This window comes from Leptosomus discolor, chromosome 2 (genome assembly GCF_034619465.1).
Source record: "Leptosomus discolor isolate bLepDis1 chromosome 2, bLepDis1.hap2, whole genome shotgun sequence".
NCBI lineage: Eukaryota > Metazoa > Chordata > Aves > Leptosomiformes > Leptosomidae > Leptosomus > Leptosomus discolor.
Window position 1 is genome coordinate 80,580,324 of NC_141392.1, and position 13,172 is coordinate 80,593,495.

A 13,172-nucleotide genomic window follows, 5' to 3' on the forward strand; every position below is an offset into this window, starting at 1 on the left:
TTCACTTTCATTTATATCTCTGGGAAAGTATAAAACGGTAATTTTTGCCTGCTTTAGAACACAATGATAAGAATGTTTTGAAGTAATTTTGGAGCTGTAAAGTAGAGTATCTAGCAGAAAAAAAGCAAAATTATCTATTTTTATTCTATCAGTATCTGCTAGCTACAGGGGAACATAATTTACACACTCACGCTATATATCTCATATGATATAATACAATGCCGTAACAACTTCTAAAACCACAGAACCACCTGAAGTCTCCAGAACTTATAATTCAGTTTAAAATCCATTTGATAAATCTATCCTTGAATAAAGTCCTTGAACCAAAGGCAGCAAGTCAGAATAAAGAATGCATCCACAAAGGATGGAGATACCTCGATTCTAGCTCTCCCTCTCTGAAACATCCTTGTCTTGAATTAACCAGAGAGGAAGGTAAAATATTGAAAGAAAAATTGTGGTGAAGAAACCAGACTGCTTAACTGGAGAATTTTTTTTTTTTTTTTCATAGGGAAATCTCATCTATATTTGCTGTCCCAGAGAATATTTCTCTTCCATCTGCAGCTATAGATTCCACTGTCTTTTCCAACAAGAATTCATTATCAATCAGTTGTCAAAGGGAAGGAATCACTAAACTAATCTTTCACTTTTTCAGTATTTACCATTTATTCAAAAGGAAACTAGTCATTGTTTGAAGATCAGTATCAGAATGATGGCATATGTGAACATTGAGTAAAACAGTTAAAGAAAGAAGGAATGCAAGTAAACTATGGGAAAGGTGATTGAAAACCCTTAAAAGCCTGATGTAAAGGCTTCAGTCTCTGTTCACACTATAGAATTTCAAGCCTGAGACCGAGATGATATGCTGAGCTCAGTTCAGATAACATCTTCATTTTACTTACATTTTTGAGCCCAAGAAATTATGTAAAGTGACTAAGCTCAGATTTAAACTGTTTATTTGAAAATTTAGATTCTATTTTAATACTCTTTATCTTTATGTAAACTGTGCACCTTTCTTTCTACACACATACTATACCAAAATTACGCATTTTATTTATTCTGGAATTACGAATGCTAGAAACTATCCTTGTAAAGATATATACTAGAGCATAGTATCCTTTCTTTCTGAATTTAAGTGACTGACATTTCAAACATAACAAGCAGACAAAAATAAAATAAATTCTAAAAATATTTTTCAAATAGATGCAAGTACTATGGCAACTTTCAGAACTCTGTCTTTATTTTGCAGTCTATTTATTTTAATTAGAAACTCAGGCTCAAAAATGCAAAGAGAATCATTTTACTTTTCCACAAGAAACAGTAATTGAGTTTATCAAATCACTTTATACAAAGCAAAACTGTTTTGATACTTTAAAAAATATTCTCTAAGGAAAAAGAAAGACTGAAATACTACGATAACGGGCCATGTGAAGTACTAAACATATGAAAACACCAAATGTGGTAACTGTCTATCTTGAATTCTTCTCTAAATTCTTGCGCATTAGTTCTGAGGTCTGAAGTGTTGCTTGTTACTAAAATGTACCAATAACATGCATGCAAATAAAGGGCAGAGATGCATAAATGAGTTGCATGTATTCAAAGAGTTTACAAAATAAAGCAGATAGATAGAATTTTAAAGGAAATTTTGACAATTGATAAATTGAGAGAGAGTAGTGCAGGTTAAGGTGTTCGACTATATTGTCAATGATACAGTAACACAGTATCTAAACCTTTTTGACTCCTAAGTAAATATAATTTCAAAAGGCAAAATGAATTTTAATCTAAGTTCAGTTATATGTTATCTATGGGAAAAATGAACACAAGTTCCATTTTGTGTTATCAAGAGGAAAGGGTTGGAAAAGCTCCTGTTCCACATACTTTACAGCTGCAACTTCTTCAAATGCATTTTATTTCAAGATTATCTTAGCGAAAAGCTTAGGGAGCCATGCTAGTGCTTGTTCAAGAAAGCTTTAGGGCTGAATAACAAAAGCATACCAAAATGTGATTTTCTTTGCTTCTGAAGAATTGTATAAGAAATACTTCCACAATATCCACCTCAATCGTGGAAAATTAGTTCCACATGATGATACTAACAACCATCAAACCTAATAGCTATGCATGCCTATGCATTTATACATGTGTGAAAATACACATGTATAGAGACAGACAGCCTAGCTAAATATCTCTTTGCTTTCTACGTATGTGTGTACTAGGTGTAATATATACACACATTTAAAGATAATATAAATATAATACTCCCACACATTCTTCTTAAAAGTGTGAAGCTAGGCATAATCAACACCTGTTGCAACAATACCAGATTATTTACTAGAAAAACACAAAGATAACAACCCTCCTAGTAAATACGAATATTTTGATTAACACATGTTCTGCCCATCTACTGCAATATTAAAGCAAATTGAAACAGAATTAGTGAATATTTTTCTTCAAGCTATTCATGCAGTTTCTGCCATCATTAGGAGGTTTCACTTGAACAAGCTATAAAATAGTCTCCCCTTCTTCCTATTTTAAATGACAGTAATGTGCAGAATATGGTTTATCTTGTTCTTTGATCTAATATCTTTATATCAAGAAATTTGCCCAAATAAATGCCAAAAGGGACAATGACATAATTTTCAAATTGACTAAAATGTTTCTAAGAGACCGAATTCAACATGGGAAAACATGCTTTGAAGGACACAAATACCTGTCTTAAAAGTAATTATAACAGTATCTGTTTTGACACATTACTTTGCTCCTTCAGTATATGTTGAGATTTTTCTCTTACTACTTGCACTTTATTGTTAATGTTTGAAGAAAGATGTTCCTCTTCTTTGTGTATATCAAATTAATTCTGAATACTACCTCTCCATATGTTGAATCTTAGGAGCATGCTATGAAGAACTAAACCAGTTTGGCAGAAACAAACACTGACTATAGGCAAAACAGAGATGCAGAATAGTCTTCGTTTAACAAACACATTCTTCACTAAAGACATCATTGATGTGATTCTGCTTCCATTACTTCTTTAAACATCTGCATTTTCCGAAACAGTACTATTGAAATGACATTATCATAAAAGCTTTACAATTTCGATAAGTAGAATTGAAATCTAAATGGATAGTAGAAAGCTTCAGTTAACTTACATGATCAATTAGTTCACGAACCATTCCATTCCACTGTCCGCTGGCATCTTCCTGGGCTCCATATTTTCCATCCTCCACCAGTCTAATCTCATAGGAAAATCCAAGGATAGTAGACAGCTCCCTGAGAAGGTCAATGCAATAACCTTCAAATCGATCATTTCCATACAAAGGTTTGTCAGACTTCTTGAACATAACATATGGCTCTTCCTGTAAAAATTAAAAAGACAGAATGGATAATGATTGCCCCCACACCTTTCTTTTCTCTTTAAACTAAAGTAGTACACGGTCACGATACCACTCCTGTACAGAGAACTAAAATGAAAAGTAGAATCATTTTAGCTTTTGGTAATGTCTGTCTAAAGTCTTTATTTATCTTCAAACTGAAGTTAGTCAGAAGACACTCTAATTTTTACTTGAAAAAAATTACACTCTAAACACCCTAGACATATCTTCAAGGAATTCACATAAACACTAAATTTACATGTGCTCCTTAACAAGTTACATTATACATTAATATCAAATACATTGTTTGGATGGACATTGTAAGCATCTTAAAATACAGAAGAAATGTGCTTTGGTGACTTAAAAAAGAGTTTAAAACTCAAACATCCATCAGATGCTTTAAGTATTAGGTTTTACACTTTTCTTTAGACAAATATTTTAACTGTTTTATCAATGCTTTCTTATAGAAAGTATAGAAAACCCACAGGGAAAGGAAAAAGTCAGGGAAAACACCTACTGTTCTGTTGCCTCAAGTTATAGGCTGCCATTGATGACTGCAGCAAAACCAGAAAAATTATCTCAAAAAGAAAATTCTGTGACATACATTCAATGGAAACTGTATTTATTTTCTCTAAACATTTATCTTCTTATACTTAATTTAATTGAAAATGTGACTTTTTTGCATAAAGGAGTGAGTAAACAGAACAAGTTAAAATGATTGGCAGAATACTCATCATTATGGTAAGAAACTTAACATTCAGCAAAATAAAGGATTTTTACATCTGTTTCTCAGTATAGGATAGCCTTCCTCAAATACAAAGCTGAAGGGAAAAAGACAAAAAAGAAATGGTACAGTTTTCCACTACAATATGGTACCGATATTCTAGCTGCATTTGAAACTCAAGTCTTTGCTCGGGTTTTCGCTGGGTTTTCATTTTTTACAATAATAAAACAATAAGCACCAAGTAAGTTAAGACAAATGGTAGTAGATGCAATTACTGCACCAAATACAAGTCTAAATGAATAATCAAATGAACTCTCCAGGGTAACTTAATTCATACAGCCCTAAATCTCCACATCAGCACTCAGCAGGGTTAAGGGCACTTCATTCTACAGGCATGGCAGCTTTGTCAAGGATTTGTCAACATTCCTGACATAAACATCTGTCTTGAGGTGTCCCGTGATTAAATCATTCTATCTCCACAAAACTGGAACTTCATCATAAAATATTTTACCCAAAATGCAAAGGAGAAACCTGGGAGATTTCTCGCTCTTAAAAGAAGTGTGTTCAGAATATATCTGTTCCCCAGTTGCCTCTTACACTTTTTTTTTAAATAAAACAAACTACTGAATAAAGACTCTGCTAAGATTCTACTTTTATATACTTTTATTGAAATAAATAAGGTTACAGCCATATTTTTTAAAAGTACAACACTGGTCTTCATACAATTAACAAGGAACGTAACATGAAATAAATTGTCCAGGGAAACTACTAGGATGTTTTGACAGAAACTTGTCAAACAATAGACTCCAGGAGAGATTTTCTAGATGTAGTACTGACAAGAAAAAAGACCTGACTGAATACATGAAAGTAGAAAGAAGTTTAAATGACTAGGATCATTCAATAATTCTTGAGAAGCAGAGACAGTGACAGAACAAAAACTAGGTAACAAAACAGTTGCTAATAAACTCAAACAGGTATGAAATATCTCATAGAAAAAAACTGTAAGAAAAATAGTTTTTCAGGTGAAATAAGAACTCCTTAAAGAATGCTCAATACTGCCCAAGCAGAAGCTATGCTAAGACAAAAGACAGAAAGTATAGAAAAAGCAACTAGACTAAAACATAAACTCTTCAATGAATCGAATCTCAGAAAAGAAAGTATGGAGGAAGGGAAATGTAACTCAGAATGTGAAGGACAAACAGAAAAGCAAACGAAAATTAAACTTATGCAGGGACAAATGTATAAATGCCAAAACAAAAAATACACTGCAATTAGCTATTGACATTAAGGATAAAAAGTGATATTCCAGAAGCAAAGATAAAAGGAAATCCTAGGAACTAGTTCATCTGTTGCCCAACGGGAAAAGAAAACCATGAAATGGCATTACAATCAAACAGTTTGACGATTTCCTGTGCCTATCTTCTCTGAAAAGGCTAATGCTGATCAGCTAACGTATAAAACTAACAGAAGACACATATGTAAAAGTGTTTAGACTAAAGTATGAAAATATAAGTCCAGTGAGTCTTTGAAATTTAAGTATTTTCAGAACATTTGGACACGAGAAATTCATAGAAGAACCAGTTTTAGCAATTTCAGATCTATTCGGAATTACCTTTAAGAATTCATGGAGGCTTCAAGGAGATTGTAAAAGGCTTATCTTTTAGCTTTTCCCAATCCAAAAAACTTCAGTAACTGGAGAAAAGAGGGCTATGAAATTGTAGACTAATTAAGGCAATTTTTAGAAAAACAGTATTTTTATCCTAAGCATATTATAAAACTATTTCATTTGTGGGAATCTAAAACTAAGAGAATATGGAGAGTGGAAGAATTTGAGGAAGGTCATCACATTATGTTATATGCAAAGTCATCCTGTTCTCCCTAAAAATACGAAGAAAATTTGACTGTCCAGAAAGCTGCACTTCACTGAAAGAGATTCAATCTGGAAAGTAGCAATAAGTGATATTATAAGACACTATTAATGTTTCAGTTGCTACATGCCATACAGTTTTGAACACTGCAGTTCAGGAGAAACATGAACCAAGGTCTACAAAATAGGATGAAGAAAGACTGAAAGAATAGAGGTTGCTTCACTTAAGGAAGGATAGACTGAAAGGAACGTGATAAAAGTCTTCAACACACACAAAGCAGCTGCAAAGAGGAACCAGAAAAGTTCTTTTCTGTAGAAGGGACAGGAATTAATAGCCTTAAACTCTGGCAAAAGAAATAAAGGTTAGAAATTAGGAGACATCTATAATGGTAACTTTATAATGGTAATTATACTTAAGTGCCTCAGTAGGTTATCTAGAATTTGGACTATTTTGCTGGAAGAAAAAGCTAAGCTCAATCACTTCTTGCTAAAAAAAATGGAAAAAAGGCCAAGAAAACACCTACCTGTGGCAACTGTTTCTGATATGAAAAGAATATTCACCATGCAGCAAGTGAAATCATGTTAATTGAAAAATTGTCCATTTCAGCTGTAACATTCTGTGGTTTTGGAATTTTCAAAAATGTCTGGAACTTCTTTATCAACAGTAGTTAATTCAAATACATTATCCCATACTAAATGGGGATTAAATATTCAATAAAATTGTTTAGCTACTCTTTTAATCCTAACATTTATTTCCGAAGGTGTGAAAAACCCTGGTTCAGACGTAAGAAGACTGAGACTTGTGCTTCACAAATATAATATTCTATGTATGCCTCTGTAGACATTCTGAAATTCCTATGTAGCTTGGAATGCTCATGTACATAGATCCTAGACATTTGCTTTCTGAATTGTTCAGATATTTACAGTTACACATCCCACAATCTATCTGGAATCTTGACAAGATTCTTGACAACAGTTTTGTTTCTATCTTCCATTCCAAGTAATCCTCAATTATATGGGGCAGAATTTAAATATGTGCGATATCAGGGAGGCAGTATAGTTGCCAGTTCATGCTTTTATGCTTCCTTTACTGAGTAAGGACAGCAGGATTTTCTTCACTGAGCTATCCAGCTCATCCATACATTCTTGTGTATTTTCCTGTAAGATCATTACAGTAATCCTCAATAATTTTATCTGTCCTGGTTTTTTACACTTTGTTAAAAAAAAAAAAAAAAATCTTCAACACTTCTGGAATTCATAGCTCCAACTCCATACTCTTTTATTATTCTTTACTCTGACCAGCTTGGATAAGGGCAGCAATAGTTTGTATGCTGTTACTTAATAATTATGATATTTTGTTATGGAAAAAAAGCTTTTCCTGAGAAGACTGATCAATGAGTTATTAACAGTCTCTTAATACTTTCACAATGTTTACATTAAGCCATTTCTTAATGGCTCTTGCTGCTTTCCTTATAGTCTTCCATTGTCCAAAGCATTTGCTTTTTCTCTTCAGACCTTTTATTTGCCATGTAAAGCATTTTCTTACTTAGCTTTGACAGGGTTCGTCTTTGATTTATCAGGAAGTGGGTTTTGGCAGCTTCATCTGTAATAGCTTTTATTAATCCAAAAGTTTTTTCTAGTTCTTCTCTTTTTTCTCTGGTAGTAGACAAGACACATTCTAAATACTGAACATGGCATTCATGTATTCTGTACAAGTCTATGCAAAGGATTTACTACATGCTTTATTTGTTCAAGTTTTAAATTTATATTACGGACTAATGTAAAACTGGTTGCCAAGCAAACTCTCAGGAAAGTATCTATGCATTAAACATATGATCACCGTTGCTTCCTGGTAGATTAGCACTTCCACCAAAATCTTTCACTAGGATTATTGATTAGATAGACAGAATATTTAAACTGAGTAATTCGTAGATTGGCAAGTGGTTTATACTTATTTCAATATTGTTCACAATTTAATTTTGTCCTTCAGCTCCTGAAAACATGACCCTTAAAAATTACTAGAGCTCATCACAAAACAAGTTGGTCAGAATTGTTTTCAGAATGTTTACCAAATATTCTTTAAAATCTTCTAAACAGATTCAGTTGGAATCAATAGTCTTTGAACTGAACACAACTCCCCAGAAAAAAACAATCAAACAAAAAAACCCAACAAAAAACAAACACACACACACATACACCCCCGCCTCCAAAACCCCAAAAATTAAAACCACCTTCCCCGTAGCACTTCTATTATTGCTTGGAATGACATAAGTATCTTGAATCAAAAGCCACTGAATAAGCACTGTCTATACACAGCTGCGCCAAGAAGATTCCTGAATAAATACTCATGCAGACACAATTTTTCCAGAAAACATGCCTACTCTGAATTAACTTAGGCTATAGCAAAAGGATTCTACCACGTACATTTATAAAGTATGCTTATCCTGAAATAAGAGCAACCAAAGAGAGCTACTGGACTTTAAAAACAACCCTTTTCTTCATTCAAATTAATCTTGCTTCTAGTTTAGCTTATTCTTGATGTGCAAAATTTGCCAAATTTCTACTGAACCTTTGACCAGCTCAGTAGTAAGGAATTATCCAAATTAAGTTTATACATATAGTAATAATTAGAATATGGAAAAAAAATGGAAATTGGGAATAATGAGAGAAGTAAAAGAGATGCGGGTAAATAAATTTTGGCTATCATTTGCTTACATTTGAAACTGGGAGACTAGGTAAATTGATGTTTTCTCACAAGATTTAAATCACAGAAGTTTATAAACCTTGTGAAAGAACAAAGTGTCTGAATTACGTATATTCAAAAGGTTCACATATATAATCATACATCTAATTCTATAGTTAGATAATTCATATCATTTAATGTAAATATTTTTAGAAAAAGCAAGAAATGGAGAGGGTGTTATTTCAACACCAACAGAAAGGCACATAGTGAGCAACAGTACCCTTACGTATCTGTGCTCAGAACATGCAGTACACCCCTCTATCACCAAACTATCAAATTTAATCTGAAATCAAACACTGGTTTTGTTTCAACTGTTTATATTTCATATAGATAGCTTTTTCTCTGAAGGGACAGTCTTCACATCACTACCTTCTTTTAAAATAGGAGGCTTAAGAAGAACAAAAGCAAACTACTAGAAACGTTGATTCTCACTGAAGATAAACTGCCAATATCTCTAGCACTCAGAACAATAGTATAACCAGATAACACTCTCTGGGGTTTCTTAGAAATTTGAGATATAATGCAAATGTACTCTCTTCAGTGTTAATCACCCACATTGCTCCTGAAAGAGATAGTCACATGAACAGTTAGTCTGAAACATTCAGTTTGGCTAATTAACTCTATGACCATGAGCTTGAGTTTTCTGGAGAACGCCATCACCCTTTTACAGATAGGTGGTTGTAAATATTTTATCAATGCAATACAGGTGAGCAATTTGGAAAAATTTAGCACTACAGAGTGGAAAATAATTTTCTTGCATATACCTTCAAGAATATTCTCATTGGTTCTTTCAATAGCATTACAGCAGCATTGCTGTTAGGTCAGTTAGATTTCAACATGTGAATACTAATAACAGATCTTTCTAGTATGAGATGTCTTTATGATTTCCACCAAATTTCTGCCAAGTTAGCTGGCTTCTTCAAGCTCATCAAGTGCATATGTGATTTATTCAATGACCATAAAACAAGAATGTATACCATGTGTGACTAGTATACTTGGAGTTTATTTGGAAAACACTAGTATATGTTGTCATAACTACATTTTTAAAGGATGTTGAAGAAAAAACAGACAACTACCCAATCACTCACCGTAAAGGAGGTCACTCAACTTGACCATGTACACTAGCCTACTGAAGGAGCCCACGGCCTAACATGATAGCAGCTATCCTTAAACTGTGTATTAGACTGCCACAAAAATTAGTATTTGAGTGCCAGAGCAGAATTTATAGAGTCTGGAGAATTTATATTCTGTCGTTCCGATGTAAGTACCATCTTAATAACATTAAAGGCAAATATACCTTTAAAGCTGTGTATGGTCTTGTATCCTGTTCCTGAAGCTTGATTGTAGTTTGGATGCAATAAGATGTTTGCTTTTCAAGTGCAAAAAGTAGCATGACTAGTCATGAAATGGTGATCATGATTGCCAGTGATTGCGTGACTTTACTTTTTTTCCTGCCCACGGGGACATTATGTGGAGTGCAAGCTGGATCATGCAGAGGAAAGCCGCCTTTTAAAAACCACCAAATCAAAGGAAATAAAAAATGGTATCAACACACTCGTCAACTGTTCAGTCTAAAACATAAGAAAATCCAACACATTTGAAAAGAGATTTCTAAAGAGTTAAGAAAGTTAAAAAATATTTTTGGAGCAACTTTAATCTAAAAAAAAAAAAAAAATAAGTATATAGCAGGATGGAATCTTTCCTTTCCAGAAATGTTATTCTAAATCTTAATAGTCTTCAAATTCAGATGAATGTATCTCTGCGATACTCCACAGAACTCTCAAAGATCTAAGAGGATCACAAGGGGATACAGTTTTATTCTCATTCTAGTCCAGCGAAAGAAGGTAAACGAAACACAGTCAGTTCTAGCGACCCAAAAGTGATATAATACAAAGTGATGATCTTAAATGAAATGCAGGTTTCTGCCTAGTTAAAAAGACATATAATTTATGTGGCCTTTATTCTCAGCACAAGGAAAATCAATTATCAGATTCAACTACAAATAAATAAATAATTACAGAATTAAAAGTTAATGCTAATTTAAAGAAAATTGTCATAACTTCATTACTTATTTCATGTATAAACTGAGAGAAGGACAAACCCTCCTTGAAGTGGACATTTGCAAAATAATGTAGCATTTTTTAACATAGAAATGGATCAAAGAAAATTATCATAATACATAGAAATTAATCCTATATATTTCTTATCTATTTAAGCAGCCTTTCACTGCAAAACCTAAGTTTCTTGAATTAGTGCTAAAGAAAATTGTGCAGCAAATTTTACACGCCTTTAAAACCATTAAAACCCAGCTGTCCAAAGTTTAACCATAATTGAGCAATCCCTTCTGTTAAAAACTTTCTGGGAACCTACTCAGTATATATTTGCGATTCTTTTCAGTGCATCTTTTTTTGTTGTTTTTATTTAAACACTGACACATTTTCTTACATTGACCTGTAAGGGGGGGTGGGTGGGGGTGTTTATTTGCCTATAACACAAATATTGGGCAAACAGTAACTAACAATGAGGAGATATCATGCAGACAGTTTTTGGTAAGATGGACTCAATAAAATATTCTCTATTTTAACATGTTAAATGAAAGCTTTGAGAAGCAACAAAGAAAATCACAGCTTTAAGTAATCCACCCTGAGAACCCCTCTTGGGAGCAATTCTTTACTTAGTATCATCAACAGTTCAGCTTGCTACAAAACTTTAAGATGAAAGTAGTCATTTAATGTCTCATAAGACTAAAATATCTTATGAATATCAATGACGATTGATACAGAAGAGCTCTACCCCAAGCCAGATAAGTACTAAAACTGAGAATACAGATAAACTAGTAAATGTAAGTAATCATTTTTCTGAAAAAAATTTACTGCAAAGTACACTAAACTAAAACTACTGCAAATAAAAATGTGGTCACAAGAAAGAGTAAAGCTTTAAGTAGATTAAAAATTTCATCTGTAAAAGTATTTCTTGAGTAATATAAAAGCATTAAAAAAGTTCATTCAGGAATGATATGACCCCCAAGTGACAGATGACTGCTGTTTTCATGCAAAATTTCTGTTACATGCACTGTTGATGAATAAAGATATTTTGCCTTATTGATAAGGTGATGTCCTCCTGTCTGTGTGAAGAATTTTAATAACAATGATTTTTTTCAGTGACACTGAAGTTGAAATAATCAGAAGATGACAGTCATTTGTCATACACTATTATTGGAGGGAGCAGCATCCTTCTGGATGAAAAAAAGAAGGATGCATCAAAGAGTAGAGAGATTACACAAAGTCTTTATTTGATATAAACAGTTTTCTGAAGTCCAAAAATCCAGTAAGACAAAAATTTGTCATTTATTTTTGAAATCTGTCCAAGAGGAGTTGAGTTTCCATTGTACTGTGATGAAGCCAGATTAAATGGTCAGAATCATTGAATCACAGAGTAGCAGGTGTTGGAAGGGACCTCTGGAGATCATCTAGTCCAATCCCCCTGCTAAAGCAGGTTCACCTAGAGCAGGTTACACAGGACTGCATTCAGAAACGATTAAAATGTTTTCTTCTGACTCTATGTGCTAAGCCTCCATGAATGTAAACAATTGGTTTTCTCATAATAATTCTCTAAGTTGCATTATTTCTATGATATGCAGCAAGTATACTATCTCCAAAGACTTTTTTTCATTAGGGGTGTCAATATAACAGTTTTTCAATTACACATTTTCATGTGTTCTACTTGCAAAATTTACTTTTTAATGCATAAATTGCATCACAAGCCTAAAGCTTCCCTACACAATAAAAGATTATTGTCTTACATTTCTACTTGTTGAATTAATATTGTAGCTTTGCAGACTTGTTTTAGTGTTTCAAATGTACAATTAACACTTGAATGAAAACCTATTTATCCTATGCAAATATGGGCATGGAAGAAATTTACTGATAGAATTTTTTGTATTTCGTTGTCTTGATCTATGTTTTCAGATTTGGACAGATCTTACTTGAATTATTCCTGTGACCCATATCTTATTTCACAGAATTGCAGAATGGTTGGGGCTGGAAGGGAACTTTAAAGGTCATCTAATCCAACCCCCCTGCAATGAGCAGCTACAAAGATATTACTAGAAATTACAATAATAAATTCTACATTTCAAACTATTCCAATATTCATTTTTATGGATAACTATCAAACATATGGATTGTTCATTAATACTTTCAACATGGACGTATATATTTTTTAAAGAATTTAGAACTTTCATATCACTATCAGTACTAAAAATTGTATCTGTAAATACAAGATAAACAAAACAAACATAAAAGTGGAAGCCCTGGCAATGAAAAGAGAAAAACCACCTTCAAAATTTGCTGCTGTTAGAACAGAGAATTTTAATCATCAGTTTCTGTTCACTGGGGATACTGGAGTTAAAAGCCTGCCATATCTTATTAACATTTATGTTAGATGTAAGGAATACACAATAGGCTTTCACAG

The 13,172-nt window shown here is 32.9% G+C and overlaps 1 protein-coding gene across 1 annotated transcript in view; it reads right to left on the minus strand.

Annotated features, from left to right (window-relative positions):
* Positions 1-13,172, minus strand: part of GRIK2 (glutamate ionotropic receptor kainate type subunit 2) — a 432,872-nt gene that overhangs the window by 170,464 nt on the left and 249,236 nt on the right. Inside the window, exon 10 of the mRNA XM_086461343.1 lies at positions 3,144-3,350. Within this exon, the coding sequence (XP_086317469.1) occupies positions 3,144-3,350 (207 nt within the window). The remainder of the gene's footprint in view (positions 1-3,143; positions 3,351-13,172) is intronic.